This window comes from Thamnophis elegans, chromosome 7 (assembly GCF_009769535.1).
Source record: "Thamnophis elegans isolate rThaEle1 chromosome 7, rThaEle1.pri, whole genome shotgun sequence".
Taxonomy (NCBI): domain Eukaryota; kingdom Metazoa; phylum Chordata; class Lepidosauria; order Squamata; family Colubridae; genus Thamnophis; species Thamnophis elegans.
In genome coordinates, this window is record NC_045547.1 from 71,098,475 (window position 1) to 71,118,490 (window position 20,016).

General features: G+C 41.9%; 1 protein-coding gene across 1 annotated transcript in view; it reads right to left on the bottom strand.

Annotated features, from left to right (window-relative positions):
- Positions 1-414: 414 nt before the first annotated feature.
- TTLL12 (tubulin tyrosine ligase like 12) overlaps positions 415-20,016 on the bottom strand; it is a 31,599-nt gene continuing 11,997 nt past the window's right edge. Inside the window, exons 4-14 of the mRNA XM_032221561.1 lie at positions 16,639-16,798; positions 14,127-14,260; positions 12,550-12,626; positions 9,823-9,939; positions 9,523-9,717; positions 7,856-7,967; positions 6,066-6,217; positions 5,885-5,966; positions 4,692-4,760; positions 2,403-2,541; positions 415-1,104 (exon numbers count right to left, since the gene is read on the bottom strand). Of these exons, the coding sequence (XP_032077452.1) occupies positions 953-1,104; positions 2,403-2,541; positions 4,692-4,760; positions 5,885-5,966; positions 6,066-6,217; positions 7,856-7,967; positions 9,523-9,717; positions 9,823-9,939; positions 12,550-12,626; positions 14,127-14,260; positions 16,639-16,798 (1,389 nt within the window). The 3' untranslated portion in view covers positions 415-952. The remainder of the gene's footprint in view (positions 1,105-2,402; positions 2,542-4,691; positions 4,761-5,884; positions 5,967-6,065; positions 6,218-7,855; positions 7,968-9,522; positions 9,718-9,822; positions 9,940-12,549; positions 12,627-14,126; positions 14,261-16,638; positions 16,799-20,016) is intronic.

The following is a 20,016-nucleotide window of genomic DNA, read 5'->3' on the forward strand; positions in this document are numbered from 1 at the left end:
CGGTTTTTGCTCATTTCTGCCCTCCCCAGCCCCCAGGAGCTCTCTGAAAGCCTCCTAAAAGCTATGCCTAGCCATTTTGGTGAAGGGGGTCTGGGTTTCGGGAGGCAAAAATTGCTCTATTCAGTGTATAAGACACACCCAGATTTTCAGCCTCTTTTTTGAGGGGGAAAAAGTGCATCTTATATGCTGAAAAATACGGTAATTAAAAGCTGATTGGTAGACGTATATATTTAATATTCCAAAATATATATATAAAAAGATTGGCAACTGAGCCTTTGTTTGAATCTTTCATCCTAATTAATGGAAACATCTCAAAGAAACGTCTGTGTTACAAAGAACCACCTTTGGCTTTTCCCACTGCATCTTTATCTTGAAATTCAAATGTTGGACGTGAGTGACCTCAAAGTCAAATTATTCATACTTTGCTGGTAATCCTTTATTTTTAAAAAATTGAAATATCATTGGTCATGTGAGCCAGCTGAAGCTTTTGAGATGATTGTTTCATATTATTATTATTATTTAAGCAAAGCATCTTAAAGGAAGTAGGTGAGAACATAATTCCATTGGATAAAATAATAGCTTCAATTACATCAAATGCAGTAAGAAAGTAAAGAAGCTGAAAAACGCTGTACATATATACTTCCACAGGAAAAGAAAAATAAAAACGCGCTAATTATAGCAAAAAAAAATAAAATGAAATCAGTTTGCAACTAAACTTCAGTGATCTTCAATATACGTATATAAAAGCATCCTTTGCGAAATTGACAAATTAAGCGGACTGATGCGAATATTTTCAACAGCAAACTACTTCTTGCATCTAAATTACGCATATTTTCTATATGACACAAGGGACATTTTGTTCTGGCCGAAAGTATAGGAAAAAAATATTTGCACAAGCAGCTCATAGAACTGAAATATACCATTCTTAACTACCAAATTATGCTAGGTGGACCTAAACAATAGAAGTCACGTGGCAGTTGTTGGGCTCATCCAAAAACAGAGTAGAGAAAACATCGTTGAAGAATGAAGGATGGTATTTGCATGCTCTGTCACAATCGGGGTTGAAATTCACCTCTAGTATCTGGGGTTGCATATGTTGCTTCCCTAGAAGACAGGTAAGTACAAAAATACCAGGTGAATTATATAAAAAAAGGAAAAGCAAGCAGAAACTGGTACTAATCAGAAATGGGCCAAACAGATGAAGCCTTCCTCTGTAATTCACTAAGGAAGAAGCCCCCCAATCAATTTTCCTCTTGTCACAGAGCTGCAGAAGGAATCCTTTCCCCTCCGTTCCACTTTTCCTGGAACAGAAAATGCCTTTCTCTAAATTGCAATAGCTCAAGTGTCAGGCCTGCAGCCATCTTTTCTTTTGAATCTTTGGCCTGCTACACTTTCTATTATTCTACTATGCATTTTATATCATGGGAAAATGAGAGGGGGGATTGTAAGGAGTTAGATGTCATGTAGCCATAACAAAATCCTTTCTAGAAAGCCAAGGTCATCCTTTGTCTTTGCACCTGACCGGAACTGGATGGATGAAAGTGCCAGCATGGCAGTGAGAGTTTGGAGCATGTGATGGACTTGCGGGGGTGGGGGCACAATCTTGAACTTTCAACTGGGTGGGGAAAACTGGGAAGATTTCAGGTCAGGGTTTTCCCAGATGTGCCAACATGGCTCTCTTAATAAATTGGAACTTTTGAGGACTCATTTGACTCGGACTCTGATTTACTTTTGGATGCTATTTGGAACCCTGACGTCATGGGTGTCAAACTTGCCATTATCATGTTGCCGTCACATGAAGTTTCACAACTTTTTTTCCATTTGTGGAGCTGGGGTGGGTGTGGTCTATGCGTGATGCATCTGGCCAGTTCGACATCCCTGCAATCGCCCTAATATTGGCTACTACCACAATGGCTACTTTTGTGATTTGTGTTACAGGTAGTCCTCGACTTACAACAGTGCTTTTAGTGACTGTTCAAAGTTATTTGGGGGGGGAGGGCTTATATTGGGCGCATGTATAAAAATCAAGCTATGACACTTTCTGAGTAGGATGTATTTTCAAGGAAACACGGTAATAACAGGAATAAAACTCCCTCCCAGATGGTTGGGATTATATTCCAGTTTCAGAGGTGGGTTCCTGCCGGTTCGGCTAAACCGGCAGTGGTATGCTGGCCTGGGTCGCAGAACCAGCAGCGACCCAGGCTGGCCACATCCCCGAACCAATTCCCGCCGTCGCCTTTTTTTGGAGTTCTGTATATGTGCAGAACAATTTTCAATGAACTGCACATACGCGCACAGCGTGCACAAAGCACGCGCATGAGCGAACCGGCAGTAACGCTGGCTAGAACCCACCCCTGTCCAGCTTTATTTATTTTTGACGCTTTGTTGAGTTCAAGACTCACCGTTACCAGATGATTCCCATTTCAGCATCAGGTCAATGGCATAGACAGCTCGTGAAGACGGATAATCACAGATGCCAAGGGGTGCCGGCTTGGCGCAAGCTGCTTGGAATAACTCAACAAATGCCTTAAAAATGTCTTCCTAAGGACAACAAGAAATGCAGAGGTTGATGCACCTGGGCACTTTTTCATGTTTAAAAATCAAGAGGGGTTAAAACACGACTTGAGATAGGATGAGTATCTATGCATTTCCTTTTGCAAAAGAACAAGCTGCCAACACTGACATGAACTTGACATGAACTTCTCCGACAAGAATTCCCGAGAGCTCCAACCAGCATGACTTCTCCCCATGCGAAGTGGGGATTAGGAGAGCTGGAACCCAAAACTTCTGCTAATGCTGATGTAGGGGGTATTTGAAGAAAGAAACAGACCATCCCGTGGTTTTGGTCAACCAAACTTGCTCCACAGATGACTTACTCTTTGGAGAAAAATAGTGTGGTGGTAAGACACTCCTAACAACCCTTGGGGTCTGTGTTCTGTTAAGATACAGCCTGTTGGGATTTAAAATGGCTTCTATTGTACAGTGCAGTGGAGTTGCCATGGTAACGGCTTCACAGTACTCCACAAGGGGGCTCCCTCTGGTAAGGGGGAAAACCCAACATTAGAAATTACATTTGGTCTGGACATTCCCCCCTATAAATAAATATCTGGGCGATGCTGGGTTATCAGCTAGTTTATTAATAAAACTGTTTTAGATTTAAAAAATAGTTTTCTTTAAAACAATACAGTGTAGGGTAGCAATAACATCTCCATTTGGGATGTCATCAAATCTATGAGATCCTGTAGATATGGAGCGAAACTTAGTGTGTATCATTACCCCAACTGTACAAAACAAAAGGGTGGATTTATTTTGGGCAATTCAGTTGGTCTTTTTACACACACGCACACAAACACACAACATGAATAGTATGTCATCTGGGTATCGATAGTTTTGATACGTAATAATAGTGGTAATATTGGTAATAGCAGTAGACTTATATACCGCTTCATAGGGCTTTCAGCCCTCTCTAAGCGGTGTACAGAGAGTCAGCATATTGCCCCCAACAATCTGGGTCCTCATTTTACCCACCTCGGAAGGATGGAAGGCTGAGTCAACCCTGAGCCGGTGAGATTTGAACCGCTGAACTGCTGATCTAGCAGTAGCCTGCAGTGCTGCATTTAACCACTGCGCCACCTCGGCTCTTAGTTACATTAATAATACTCATATAATTATATTATAAATATTAAAACTGACATTATTAACACGTTAGTGTTTGCTCCATCAATGTATATAATCCTACATCATTTAATTATTCAATATTTTAATACATAATACTAATAACAATAGTAATATTATTTAAGTATACATAGTAAAATCATCTTTCAACGTTTATCCTTTACACCTACATATTCTTTTTCAAATATTGTATAAGAATATGCATAAAAATATTTTCGCCCTTTCTAGTTTCTACCCCTATTCTAATTCTTAATAGAACAAATCTTATATTAGGAAGTATTCTATTTCGAACCATCACCTCTTGCCCGTTTTAGTATTTCAATTCTTGTGGATTTTTTGGCATGTCTCCCATACTCCTCCCTTGGGATTTTGTATCTCTATGCATCATTTGTATTTGATCTAAGGGCAATACAGATGGTCCTTGGTTTAATTGACCATTCGTTCAGCAACTATTCAAATTTATGACGGCACGGAATAAGTAGTACCCGTAGTCCTTGACTTATGACCATTCATTTAGCAATTGTTTGAAGTTCTGACTGGTCCTTGCGCTTGGGAGCATCACAGGGGCCACGATTCAGGTGCTTGGTAATCAGCATGTATTTGAGAGAGCTACAGCATCACTGAATCACATAAACACCTGCCAGCTGACTTTTGACAATTTTTTTTTTAAGACTATGTTTTTTCTTCTTGCAGTTTTAAGGTATGGCCTTATTTTTTAGCCTTTTCTCTAATTTTGTAGCCTTGGGATCCTTCTTTCTTTAAAGAGTACTTTTATATTAATTTTTTAAAGGATCTTTTCAATAGTGCATCATTTGGTTCCCTTCTTTTAAAATTAGACTTCCGCTCCCTCTTGTGGTTAAAGTTGAAATAATAATTAAAAGTTTACTTTTGCTTATTTTTAAATTACTTTTTAAACTTTTAAATTTAATTGTTTTTATTCAAATTAGATTGTAAGTCATTTATAACAGCAAATGGAAGCAAAGTGAGAAAAAAATATTAAATCAAGAGCAACTTACTTCAACAGTTTTCCAAGAATATTCTGAGTACTGCTTCTCAAAAAGAGGAATAAATTCATTATAATGGATCTGCAAATTTAAAAAAAAAAACAATTTGATTATATATTTTCTCCCTGGCTTTTATTCTAACCTTCTGAGGTGGAATTTCTTCTTTCCTCACTTGTTCTATAAAAATCTGAAAGACCTACGAAGAACAGCTAGCATTTCAAGCAATGAATCTCATGGCTGATTTTGAAATGCTTACTCAATGTTATTAATTTTGTCGGTTTGTCCAACGATTAAGGTAAAGAAACTCAGCTTGGTCAATCAGCCTTCCTTTCATCGTAACATTTGGCTGTCTCATTACAGATTAACTGTACTGTGCCTCAACAAGTTTTTTTTGGGAATGTATATTAAAACTTGTTTAGCATACTCAATTACTCAAACATCAATCCATACTATTGTGTTATGAGAAATAATACAAACTACAATTCCTGGAATGATATTTTTTAAAGTTTTGGTAGATATTTTACACCCGTGATGGTGAACCTATGGCATGCGTGCCCCAGGTGGCACACAGAGTCCTCTCTACAGGAACGCGAGCCGTCGCACAGCTCAGCTGCACCTTGCATGTGCGCCTCCCATCGGCCAGCCTCCCACCCACCAGCTGATCTTTGGGTCTCTTCTGTGCATGCATGAGGGAGGGGGTGCATGCATGCGCGGGGCATTGGAGGGGTCACGTTTTTAGTTTCAGGAGGCTTTAGGGAGGCTTGCTAGGCCCAAAATGGGCCACAATGGGATGGGGCTCCGGTCCCCCCTGCGACCCATTTTTACTCCCAGGCAGCTTCAGGGAGGCCGCAAGCATGTACAGGAGTCATGAAGGGGGACGGGGGGGGGGAGTGCCAGGGGGTTGTGCACGCATGCGCAGGGGGGCGGGGCGCATTGCATTGTGGGCATGTGATTTCAGCACGTGAGAACAAAAAGGTTAGCCATCACTTTTACACATTTGTATCTTTTAAGTAATAAAGGGAGCACTATGGATATTTCTGGACAATCTTTTAAAGTTAGATGTGCTTATCTTCCAAAGGGCTGCCCATAAGCAGTCCTGCCTGATCCAGTCCTATGGCTTCATCTTCAACCTAACATGCATCATGATATACTAATGTCGTCACAGTTTGAAGGTAACTACTCATTTTCCTTTATCATTTACTTACTTGCTTTAAAGGTATCTCAGGGGCATAATTCATAACAGTAAAATGCTTCTCATAATCGTCTAAATCGTCAAGTGAAAATGGCCTTAAAGAGAGGGGGGGAAAACCATACAGGGACACAAAGTTAGTTTATGAAATTCAGAAATCTCACAAGCTTAATACCGCTGTAGAAGATGATGATTACCTATTTGAGAACCGGAGCCAAAACACATCGTAAACATACAGTTTGAGTGGGTTAACTGATCTCAGCAGCACGATATAGCGAACGTCAAATTTAACCAGTCCCACATCTTCAAGATGAAACAAAACCGGATTTTCAATATATTTAGACACTACCTAAAAGAGCAGAAATTGGTTTTTTTTAAAGATAGAAATAAATTTTGCTTAGAATACAGCCAATCCTGGGCAGCCAAGATAGCTTATAATTCTGAACCAACTCTTCAAAACAAGATAGTGTCTACAGATTCTAAAGAAATTTAAAACGTGACATTTTGAAAGATGAGAAACTCGAAACCCTCTAAATAGGTGAACTTTGTCAACTTCCCAGAATAATTAAAAAAAAAACCAGTAGAATTTAGGAACATAAAGAAAAAAAATGAATGCAATCTACATAATACTTAGAGTCCTTGACTTACAATCATTCATTTAGTGACTTTTCAAAGTTTCACACTTACGTTGCAGCATCCCCTTGGCCACATAATCAAACATTTATTTAGGATGGTTGCAGTGTCCCAGGGTCATGTCACCTCCCCCCACTTTTGACCTTCTGACAAGCAAAATCAATGGGGAAGCCAGATTCAATTAACAACTGTGTTACTAACTTACCAACTGCAGTGATTCACTTAACAATTGTTGCAAAAAGATTGTAAAATGGGGGACAAAAATCACTTAACAACTGTCTTGCTTAGCAACAATTTTTTGGGGTTCAATGGTGGTGATAAGTCAAGGACTGCCTGTAGTAAACACTTTCCTGTAAGCTTTAATTGGGTGAAGTGATGATGTACCTTAGGGCAAAACATTTTCAAGCAAGCTACCTGAGATGGGCTAAGTTACAGAATGCGGCATCTTAATGAGTCATGTGTGGAATTTTGCAAATTTTACAAAACATGTTATGACGTCAGCATGATCAGTTTATGACATGATACAAAACGTCACAATGGATCTTGCCATTTGGGTTCTTTAGCAACTTTGAATCCATGGGTGGGCAGTACTGTAACAGAAGTGATGGCTATAAAAAATATATCCTTGCTTGCTCTAGGAACGTACTGCATTTTCTGCAAAGTAGGCAATTGTACTATATATTTAGAGCAGGAAGAATGAGATGGTGGGAAATGAGGAACTGAAAGTAAGAAATGGCCGAGAGCTTCAAATGTACACGGGTGTTTGCAGAAAGTGACGGTCAGTAAGAATGTAGGAAAGTACAAGGAAGTGAAACTATGGAATGCGTAAGGTAAAGGTTCCCCTTGCACATATGTGCTAGTCATTCCCGACTCTAGGGGGCGGTGCTCATCTCCGTTTCAAAGCCCAAGAGCCAGCGCTGTCTGAAGACGTCTCCGTGGTCATGTGGCTGGCATGATTAAAGGCCAAAGGCGCACGGAACGCTGTTACCTTCCCACCAAAGGCGGTTCCTATTTTTCTACTTGCATTTTTTACGTGCCTTTGAACTGGTAGGTTGGCAGAAGAATGCATAGATCAGTAAAAAAGAAGATATAAGAAATGTGACTTCAGATGAGAATGGGGTCCTCTGCCCAATAGCAGTCCTGGTAGGACCCGCTATCTGTCATTGGACCCCATTGCAATGGTTTAATAATAATGTAAGTTTTGTTGTGGACTTGCATTGCTAAGTTGGCTATTCATGTTCCAAATTGCTCATGAAATAAACCTCTGATCTTAAAGCAAGATTCATTGTTTGTGGTTTCCCTTTGTTTGTTGGTTTTATTGGAGTACCTTTACGATACCATCTTTTGTTCTGACCTTAGGGATGCTCTCTCTCTGTCTGATGATGTTGTTAAGATTCTTGGTGATGTGAGTGTCCAGACCTCTGGCCAGATTCCACGGTTTGCAGATCCAATGGTTGTCTTTTCCTCTAGATTAGAATCCACAGAAGAAAGGACATTGCGTTTAATGTTGGAAGGTAAGCGTCTTTTCCTCAGATCAAACTTTTTAATCATGGTGTCACAAGTTTAAAGTTTGTTTTATTTAATTCCAATCCTTTGATTAAGAAACCCACATTTATTCCTGTCGAGATATATGTAGAAAATCAGCATGGCACAAGGATTTAGGGTTAGGGTTAGACAGCTGGGGAGACAGGATCAAATCCATCCCTCAGCCATGGGGTCTCCCAAGGTGACTTTGAATTAGCCACTCTCTAGGTCCAATCTACCATTATGGGAAATTGGAGTGGGGAAAGCGGTTTTGAGCACCTGGAATAAAAGGCACAGTATAAATCTAAATACGTACCTTTAAACACAAATGCACTAGTCCCCGGTCAGCTAGTAATCATCATAATTACAAGATGAAGCGTCTGTAGCAGAAATACCTCTTTGCTATTTGAAAGCTTTCACAGGAACTGGATTCCTACTCATGTGGAAGCTTCAAGCCGTTTATGCCAACTCATGATTCTGCTGTGCCCATGAATTCCCATCAACTCATAGTAACATCAGCATAGCTGATCTAAAGGGAGAGGCCCACTCATGCTAGTCACATGTTCAACTGAAGATATGTGAAAAGGGCTATTGTCAGGGGTGTCATTCAAAAATGTTAGCAACCAGTTCTCTGCCTAGTAGCTGGGTGGGCGTGGCCATAATGGCCGTAGCCTCCTGCACCATGGCGGGGGTTTTGCTCTCCCCAAGCTCAGGTTTTTTTCAAGCCTCCGGGAGGGCAAAAATGGCCTCCGCCAGCTTTGGGAGGCCCGTTTCTGGACTCTCGTAACTTCCAGGAGTCCCATTTTTTGCCCTTTTCAGGATCTCGAGGCTTTCCCGAGCCTCCAGGAGGGCGAAAATGGTCTCCCTTGGGCTAGGGAGGCCCGTTTCTGGACTTCAGGAAGGCCAGTTTTTTGCCCTCCCAGAGCCTCCGCAGGGGCCCTGCACTTACCTGGCATCCAAAATGGGCCATGCGGAGACTCCTGTGAGGGGTGGGCCCAACCAGTGCTTGCAACTACCGGTTCAGTGAACCAGATGTAAAATTAGCATCCGATTCACCAGGACCAGACCAAAACGGCTGAATCTCACCCCTGGCTATTGTCTAATGTAAGGTAACGGAGCCTGAATCAATAAGAAACTTGAGTTCTAGTAAGTTTTGTAATGGACTTGTTTTCTATGTAGGCAACAATTAGCTTGGGTGTGTCCGTGTGCATGTCCGTGTGCGTGCGCGTGTGCAGGCAAGTAGGCAAACCAGCAGGGAGATAGATAAAATATGTCTATATCTAATTTTCTGTCCCTTTCTCTCTTCATGTTATAAAACTGGAGAACTTCAGAGGCATCACACAGAATGAGGCATTATCCCACCTCCCATCTCTAGGAAAAATGAGTATTCCTGGAGGTGTCATAAAGACTCCTTTTATTTCTCTCCATCTGACATCTGCAAAGTTAAGAATGAGCGTTAACATTAAAGGAAGATGAAAATGCATAGCTGCCCTGTACCTGCTTTCACACTGCTGAAAGAAACTGATGAACTGTGGCAGTTCTGTACAAAGATTGAAAGTATGAGGCAGCCATTTTGGCCCCTCCGAATCCCCAACTCTTCTTGAAATGGAGGCCAGGCAGTCCTTCACCGTGAGGAGATTTTCACACGGAAACTGATTCACCATCACGTGAGGTTTTTCTTCACTTAGTTTTCTGAAAGAGCAGGAAGGCATTTAGCACAGGAGACGCCTTAGTCAAATATACAGATACTGAATAGGTTAAAAATAATTGTTACTTGCAGGGAAATAGCTGTGTAACCTGTAATCTTTGAAGTGGGAGAAGATGTAGAGAATATCAGCCTCTTGCTCCAAGTCCGTAAACTCAAAACGGGGGTGACTCAGGAAATGACGCACCTGCTGGAGATCGGTGTAAACTCTAACAGAAAGATTGGGGAGGCAAACAGAGATGATGCAATTCGGAAGTGGTAACACACCTGATGCTCCTGAGAAATATTTCTATTCTACTGTGGAGAGTAATTTTGTATACCTCAAACCTTCTGAGTTGCTGTCAGCCAGCAGTCACCAACTGGTGATGTGAACAGTGGTGGGTTCCGGATCCCGTTCCAACCAGTACGGTTGGAACGGGCCCAGTGTCACCTATATGGACGCGCGCGCAAGCGTCGTACCTGCCTGCGACGCCTCCGCAAAGCTCCAGCTGCTCAGCAGAGTGTCACGCAGTCGCCATACGTGCCATGTGCGTGCGCGGAAGGGCCAAAGGTTTAAAGGACAGGTAAGGAGCTTGGGTGGGCGAGCCCTCCGGAGCACCATACCGAAACGGTACCCAGTGCTCCGGGCAGGCTTTGGTATGTCTGTACTGGGGAGTACCACCTGCAATCCACCACTGTCCGTGAACCACTGGTGGTCCGCAATAAAATTTTGGTGGTCGACAGAAAAATCTTTGCATATTTGTATTGCACTAAATCAGGGATCCTCCCGTATCCTGGGCTGGATACGGCATGCTGAAGCAATTACTCCCACTCACTGATGGGATGGGGTCCTTCAGGCACTTAGCTTGGCTACCTGTTTAGTAGCTCCAGCCCTTCCCTCCCTCCCTCCCTTGGAGTCCAGCCGCTTCAGTGAGCAGTGCGCAAAACTTTAGCCAAGCTCCTCAAAAGATAGAGTTTGCCGGGGCCTGATTTAGCACCTGGGCTGGCTACAAGACAAACATTCATTCTTGGCCATATCTGAAATTCCTAGCTGCAATGGAAAGCAAACCTATGGTTGACCCTGGGCGCTTCTCTCTTCTAGCAAACGGCCAAGCTAAGTGCCTGAAGGACCCCATTCCATTATTAATTCATATTAGTGATCCACAGGAATTAAAATTATGAATTTAGTGGTCCCTGAAATCCGAAAGGTTGGTGACCCGTGGTCTAAACCATGTAATATTAGTGGCTGGTCAGACATATGAGAATTTTTTTTCAATAATTTATGTCAGGCAATTTAAGTTAATAGCAGCAGTTCAAAATGGGCTTGAAAACTGACTGGAAGACAATACAAGTCACCCAAAAGTCATGTAAGAGTGTCACCTCTCGTGTTAGCGTGTCTATTTTTCACATTTTTGAACTGCTCATCTCCCTCAGACAGGGATTCCGGGAAGTACATACAAAAGGAGACAAGGGTGATCAAATACTATTAAAATTAGTTAAAGGGCAAAGGGGAGACTTTCAGGGCTAAAGGAAAGCTGCCGAGAGATCAAGAAGAGTAAGGATGGATGTACCACCTCTATTCTGCTCTTGCCAGAGATCATCCAGGAGTGTGACCAATGCTGAAACGTAACTGAAAAGGATCCAGATAATCTATTTCTCCGCAGGATCCTCTGAAGTTGCAATTCAAATGCCTTCTCAAACACCTTCCCCAAAAAGGGGAGGTGGGAGACTGGATGAAATTGTTTAGAATGGGAGGGTTCAGTGAACACAATCAAAGCCTCTTTTTTCTTTTGATTACTTTTTTCACAGTAGATATTTTCTATCTACTTCCATCATCTTTTCTTTGTGTGCTCCTGGACAAGTTCATTGTTGCAAAAGGTTTAAGAGTAACACTTCATTTCTGCCTCTCTGTGTCTTGTTGCATTAACCATTCTATAAGAACAAGGATTAATTAGAATTTACATCAGGGGTGTCAAACTCAAGGCCCGCGGCCGGATCCGATCCATGGGGTGTTTAGATCTGGCTCACAGGGCCGCCCTGGAAACAGTGAAGGACTGGCCCGCGGTGCTTCTGCCAGTGAAAACAGGGCTTTCGCTGGCAGAGGGCTGTAGGAGGCCATCCCAGCTGAAAACGGAGCTGGAGACAATGGATACTCCCAGGCCCACTCGGGCCACCACAGGTGACCCTGACACAAGTGACGTTGAGCTGGGCATGCCCATCCTGGCCACCCCAACCCCCCCCCCCCCGAGGTAAAACACAACCCTGATGCAGCCCTCAAATTGAGTTTTACACCCATGATCTATATCCAGTGGTGGGTTTCAAAAAATTTTGGAACCTACTCTGTGGGTGTGGCCTCCTTTGTGGGAGCGGCCATGTGACCTGGTGGGAGTGACTAGCCGGCCATGTGTTCCCCCCCCCTCTTTTTCCTTCCTTTTGTCTCTCTGTCCCTTTTTTCTTTTTTTTCTTTCATCTCTCACTCTTTTTCTTTCTTTTTTCTTTTTTTCTTCCTTTCTTTCTCTTTCTCTCTCTCTCTGTGTCAGTGTGTGTGTGTGTGTGTGTGTGTGTGTGTGTCAGTCAGTGGTGGGTTTCAAAAATTTTTGGAACCTCTTCTGTAGATGTGGCCTGCTTTCCGGGTCCACTGGTGGACCTAACCGGTTCGGTAGATTTGACGAACCGGTTCTACCGAATAGGTGCGAACTGGTAGGAACCCACCTCTGTCTATATCTTAGATCACCAAATAATTAGGCAAAATGGAATCTATCATTCTTTGAAAATTGTTTAAACCTAACCATGGCGGTTAGATGCTTATCTAGAAGGCAAAAAAAATTGGAAATACGTACTTGAAGATTTTGTTCTTCTCATAAATGGGAAGCTTTATTGAAGTAGGCAGTTTTTCTTTGTTTTCAGTTAATATAGCCTAAAATGCATACAAATATAGAAGAAGCCCATCAATTTTAATTTCATGTTATCCTTTGCAAGCAATCACTTCTGAACTTCAGCATGAACAAACTGTCTACTTTGTATCCTACTGGGCAAAAAATGGCGATGCAATCAGAAAAAAGAGCTAGCTACAATTAAAGCTACCCAATAAATAACCAAAGAACATGGCTTTGGTTAAAAAAAAACATTGTCCATAGTGTCTACACTAGATTTATCATGCTTGTTAAGAACAAGTTTCAGCCTCCAACACCATATCACCCAGAAAAGGACTTATACCCAGGTAAATGATTCTATCTCCTCATCTAGATCATTTATGAAGATGTTGAAGGCTGTTGGACCCAATACTGAACTTTGAGATATCCTGCTGCATTCTCCCCTCATGTAGATTAAGGTTTAGCAGAGACATTACTCTGCCAACAAAAGTGTGTATAGTCAAGGCTATGGTTTTCCCAGTTGCAATGCATGGCTGTGAAAGTTGGACCATAAGGAAGGCTGAGTGCCAAAGAATTGAGGTGCTGGAGAAGACTTCTGTGAGTCCTTTGGAGTCTGCAAGGTGATCAAACTGGTCAGTCCTAGAGCAACCCTGATTGCTCTTTAGAAGGCCAGATCCTGAAGATGAGACTCAAGTACTTTGGCCACCTAATGAGGAGGAAGGACTCCTTGGAGACGTGTCTAATGCTGGGGAAGACTGAGGGCAAAAGAAGAAGGGGACAACAGAGAATGAGGTGGCTGGATGGAGTCACCAAAGCAGTAGGCGTGAGCTTAAATGGACTCCAGATGATGGCCGAGGACAGGAAGGCCTGGAGGAACATTGTCCATGGGGCCATGATGGACAAGACATCACAACTAACAACAACAAAATACTGAGTGTGGTTAATCAGCCAACTGTGAATCCATCTGGTGGTGGTACTGTCTATCCCACATAGTTCTATTTTACCAAGAAGTAGTCTATTTTTATCACATGCCTTACTGAAGTCTACGTATATTATATTCACAATATTTTCCTGATACACAAATTTAGGCCTCTGCGCATTGCGTTTTAGGCTTCCACATACCCTGCTTTTGGCCTCTTTGCGTCATGTTTTCAGGCTGCGATCGGCGGCAGTGTGCTTTGGCGATCCCCCACAGACTTGAACGGGTTTCAAACAGAGCATTGGAGCTGAAAACATGAGGCACGGAGCCCAAAATGGCAACCCAGAACAGCTGCTGCCTTGTCTTACCACCTCCCCGGATAATCAGCCCAATTGGACTTTTGAGCGCATGCGCTAAAATGAGCCCTCCCCCCCCAAAATATTGCAAGACAGCAGCAGCCCTGAGGTGACCACGCTCGCCGCCTACTGCAGCTCAAAAATAATAAGGCCAAGCGCTTATTTCGGGAGGTCAAAAAAAAAAATAAGACCCTGTCTTATTTTGGGGGGAAGACAGTAGGTAAATGAGATGAATTATTAACTAGCTTTTCTTATTAAAAAAAATGTACCTGATAGTGATCATCTGAGGGTTCAGTGATAAAACAGCTGATATTGAGCAGCTCACTGGATTTCCATGGCAGCAGCCGACATTTTCTCATTAAACTGTCAGTTTCCCCATAGGCGTAATCCCGGGTGACTTCTTCTGCAAAGAAAGAATTGGAAGAATTCAAAACTCTGCAGTGAACATAGAAGCAGACAAAAGAACAGACTTATAAGATTCTCCCCAAAACCTGGCTGATAGAATAGGCATCTATTTGAGGTTGCATAAGACTGAATGTGAAAAATTGTTGTGAATTCCAGAACTGAACTGAACTCACAATCCTTCGCTGCCAAATATGCATTCCTGCTGATGCATTCTGCATTTCAACAGAAATGCACTTTTTGGGATGGAGGTGAAGGAAATGGGGATATGTTGCTATTGCCCCTTTTTGAACAATTGAGACTTAAAATCACCCCAAATCTACCAGCAGAGCAAAATCTTATCACCTGTATCTTGGTTTAGTGGGGGATATTCTTTTCAGAGAAAAGAGCTGGAATTAAATGTTGCAGTTGGTAGAAAAAGAAATTGGTGGCTATCCAATTTGGGGAGATATGGTAACCAAGAGAGAGAGAGGGAGAGGGAGAGGGAGAGGGAGAGAGAGACTGAAAATACCTACAGACCCCTGACACACATCCTGGATATAAATTGTTTTTCACTTCTACCTTCAAAACGACGCTGTAGATTAGGGGTAGTCAACCTTTTTATACCTACTGCCCACTTTTGTATCTTTGTTAGTAGTAAAAGTTTCTAACCGCCCACCGGTTCCACAGTAATGGTGATTTATAAAGTAGGGAAGTAACTTTACTTTATAAAATTTATAAAGCAGAGTTACACCAAACCCCTACCGCGCACCATGAAAGCTGGAACACCCACTAGTGGGCGGTAGGGACCAGGTTGATTACCACTGCTGTAGAGCATTGCACACCAGAATAACTAGACACAAGGACAGTTTTTCCCTGAATGCCATCACTCTGTTAAACAACTAATTCCGACAACACTGTCAAATCATTTACTAAGACTGTATTACTATTCTTCTTCTCATCCTTCCTAGTACCTATGTCTTTCCTAATACCTATCTCTTTCCACTTATAATAACCATGTTGCTTGTATCTTTACAATTTATATTTTTTATTTGTTTCCTAGTATGATTTGATTGCTTATCAGTAACCTATGACTATTACTAAGTGTTGTATCCTATGATTCTTGATTAATGTATTCTACTCTGTTTCCCTGAAAATAAGACCTTCCTGGATAATAAGCCCAATGGGGCTTTTGAGCACATGCACTAAAATAAGCCCTCCCCAGAAAATATTGCAACACAGCAGCAGCCATGAGGTAACCACGAATATATGTACCAAAGACAAATTCCATGTGTGTCCAATCAAACTTGGCCAATAAAGAATTTAATTCAATTCAATTTAGGTCTAGTCTAGTCTAGCTGCACGAGACCTCTGGAATGGCCTCCCACTACACCTTAGCTTAGCTTGACTTTAGCCACCTTCTAGAAGCAGGTGAACTGAGACCTTCTAGAGTAGGGCTGTGAAATGTGCAGCACGTGGCCCAGAACGTCTCAATATGTCACATGATGCCGCGTATCTGACACCCCTGTTCTAGAGTATGTTTGGGATTTGATGCCAGGATTTTTTTTATTTTTATTTTTGTATATTTTTAAGAAAGTATGTGGTGCTGGATTGGGACTATAAACGCATACATACAAACACGATCTCCATTTTCCTTCCAATACAGATTTCAACGACAAAAGCAGTCCTTTGAAGGAAGGCCATAAAAATGCACCCCCTATCCAGAAAGTAGAGAAGGGAGGGAGGGAGAAAGGAAAGGGAAAGGAAAGGAAGATGGAAGGGAGAGAAAAGGAAGGAGAGAGGGTAGGAAGGGAAAGATGAAGAGTAGGAGCAAAGGAGAGGTAAGGGAAGAAGGAAGGGAAAGGAAAGGAGGAAGGAAGAAAGTAGAGAAGGGAGAGAGGGTGAAAAGAAAGAGGTAAGGAGAGGAGGATGGAAAGGAGAGAAAGAGGAGGAGAGAGGGTAGGAAGGGGATGAGGAAGAGCAAGAGTAGGAGAAAGGTACAGCAAGAAGGAAGGGAAAGGAGGAGGAAGGAAGAATGTAGAGAAGGGAGGAAGGGAGAAAAGAAAGGGAAAATAAGGTGGTGTTATAACAGGAGGGATGGTAAATAAAGCAACCCAAACTGTATATTATAACCTATTAAATGAAATAATAAATGTATAAGAATGATAAATGCTAAAACACTTGTAACCAAACGACATGCTATATGTGATGATAGTTTTTTTTTTCTGATTTGTTTTTTGTTTTTGTTTTTTTTCTTTTCATTGTTGTGGGCATGTGTTGTCTATGTAACAAAAAATAATAATAAATTTTTTTTTATTAAAAAAAAATGCACCCCCTATCCAGTTTTCGAAGAATCAATGTTGAATTGACAAGCAGTTGATATACTAAATACCTACTTACCACCATTCTCAAGGTCTCTTAAGGGCCAGAGAATAGTAAAAGCAATTTGTTGTGGCATGTAAAACAAAGGTGCTGTTGCAAAAGTGGGCTTGTCTGAATGCTGGATACGGGATCCAAATTCATCCATAATGTACCAAACTGGGACTTTCTCCTCAGCTGTCTATAAAAAAAAAAGCAAATAAAAAGAGAGGCAAAGATGCATCAATAGGAAGTCACCTTATATATTCAATACAATGTGAGGGAAATAGATTAAAATTATTACTTGTGGATAACTAAATGAAATTTTTACTACATAAAATTAAATGCGAGGATACATGTTATTAACAGGAAAACAGAATAATAGATGGAAATGATATGTTAAATTTGACTAATTTGGAGAGGCATATAATGATATTGTCTATATATTAAGAAGAAATTAAAATTAAGGGGGGGGGAAATATGGAATGAAAATAAGATGGCTGAAATGTAAAATGGAAATATGATATAAAATGTACTATGCATAATAGAAGATGTAAAGGGAGTGGAAACCAGGACAACACTTTGTTTATAAAAGAAGTTAGAATATCTAACTTTTTTTAAAAAAAAACTTTGTTTGAAAAAATAATGTTACCTTAATATATCATGGCAACACAATGTACGTCTATTACACTTCATTTGTTTAAAAATAATTCCTTTCCTAATCATCTCAACAATTTTTAAAACTACAATCAAGTCTCAAGATAAATGTGTTTTCTGATCACTTCATGATCATATAGCACGAGCACTTAAGACTTATATGCTTTGCAGTCCTCCCTAAGCCGTTTATAGAGTCAGCCTCCCCCCTCCAACAATCTGGGTCCTCATTTTACCCACCTAAGAAGGATGGAAGGCTGAGTCAACCTTGAGCCAGGTGAGATTCGATCTGCCAAATTTCAGGCAGCCAGCAGTTAGCAGAAGAAGCCTGCAGTACTCACTGTGACTCAATATACTTGTACTTTTCTTGGCAAGAATAGGGAAAAAAATATGTTACTGTCTTTTTAAGAATGTTTTGGCTTTCCAATATAGCTTTGAGATCCCTTGAAGGTTTCCCATTCACACAAATCACTCTGACCTTGTTTAGTTTTCAAGTTCAGACAGGATGCCCACGTCTTATCTGCTGAGATTGCTCTTTGTATCCTCGTAAATATTGGAACCTCCAGCTGAACAAGTGGAAGCACTGTGTTGCTAAAGTTCTCTTCCTTCCTGGATGGTTGATTTCAGAAGGGAGTTCTGGGTGACCCTTTGGCCTTTAGTGCAGTTTTCTGATGTACTTTTCTTGCTACCGTATTTTTCGGAGTATAAGACGCACCATAGTATAAGATGCACCAAGATTTTGAAGAGGTAAATTTTTTTTTTAAAGTTTTTGTACTCTGCAGGCCTCCCATACCCTCTGCACGCCTCATTTTTTGTGAAAAAAAGCAACAGGCAGAGCGTTTGAGAGGCCTGAAAAGTGCTCCTGGGGGCTGGGGCAAAAACGAGCAAAAAAACAGCTTGTTTCATTTTTGCCCTCCCCAGCCCCTGGAGCACTTTGCAGGCCTCCCAAACCTTCTTCATGTCCGTTTTTTGTGAAGGGGCGGGGCTTCGGGAGGCCAAAAATGCTGTATTCAGTGTATAAGACGCACCCAGAGTTTCACCATCTATTTTTGGGAGGAAAAGGCGCGTCTTATACTTCAAAAAATACGGTATTTAACATTACACAAATATATCCAGTGAAGGCCATACAGATAACTAGAATCATAGACTTATAGGGTTGGAAGGGACTTTGGAGGTCCTCTAGTCCAACCCCCTATCAAAGGCAGGAGTCCTTATAAGGGTTATACTATACTAAAGAAATAAATGTCGATTTTTTTCTTGATTGCCTCCAGCGAGGTAAGCTGCTCCATTGGTTAATTGTTCTCACTGTCAGAAAATTTCTCCTAAATTCCAAGTATGCACCAAAGACAAATTCCTTGTGTGTCCAATCACACTTGGCCAATAAAGAATTATATTCTATTCTGTTCTATTCTATTCAGATCTCTAACAAATGTCTACTCATTGTGTCTTGTCCTATCCTCAGGTGCTTGGAAAAAATCAATCAACCCTGTTATCTCTGTGACTGCCTCTCAAGTACAGGAAAACAGGTATGTTATCCCTAATCCTTCTCTTCCTTATACTAGACAATAGATATACCTAGTTCTCTTAATGTTTCATTATACAGCTTAGCCCCTAAAATCCTTATTATTTTTGTTGCTCCTCTCCCTACTCTTTTTAAGGTCTCACCATCTTTTTTTGTATTGTGGCGACCAGAATAAAACAGTTTTCCAAGTGCGGCCTCAGCAGTGCAGTGTAGAACTATAGCATCACTTCTTGTGATCTTGATGCTATACCTCTATTGATGCATCCTAGGACTGCATTGGCTTTTTTTTTTTGGCTACTGCAGCACACTGCTGGCTCATACTTAAGTACAAACACACTTCCTCCTACCTCGAGACATATTTAACACCCGCCTCTGAATAAAGCTGTAATGTTTTGACAGATTTGAATTCTTTATGTTGGTATTTTTTTATAGGTATTTATTGTACATTTATAGGCCGCCCTTTTCCCTGAGGGGACTCAGGGCGGCTTACAATCAAAGAGGAAAAGGGGTGTAAGACAATACAAAAGAAATGTGAACAAAAGTAAATTAAACAATAAAACTCAACATTCACTCGGCATTCGGGAGGGGCGAAAGTAACTTATCCCCAGGCCTGACGGGCTAGCCAGTTCTTGAGGGCTGTGCGGAAGGCCTGGACGGTGGTGAGGGTACGAATCTCCACGGGGAGATTGTTCCATAGCGTCGGGGCCGCAACAGAGAAGGCTCTCCTCCGAGTAGTCGCCAGTCAGCACTGACTGGCGGATGGAATACGAAGGAGGCCAACTCTATGCGATCTGATGGGACGCAGGGAGGTAATTGGCAGAAGGCGGTCTCTCAAATAGTCAGATCCACTACCATGGAGCGCTTTAAAGGTGGTGAGTAGGACCTTGAAGTGCACCCGGAGATCAACAGGTAGCCAGTGCAGCTCACGGAGGATCGGTGTTATGTGGGCGAACCGTGGTGCGCCCACGATCACTCGCGCGGCCGCATTCTGGACTAGCTGAAGTCTCCGGATGCTCCTCAAGGGCAGCCCCATGTAGAGCACATTACAGTATTCCAGCCTGGAGATCACAAGGGCTCGAGTGACTGCTGTGAGGGCCTCCCGATTCAGGTAGGGCCGCAACTGGCGCACCAGGCGAACCTGGGCAAATGCCCCCCTGGTCACAGCTGAAAGATGGTGATCAAAAGTCAGCTGTGGGTCCAGGAGGACTCCCAAGTTGCGGGCCCTTTCTGAGGGGTGTAAGTTT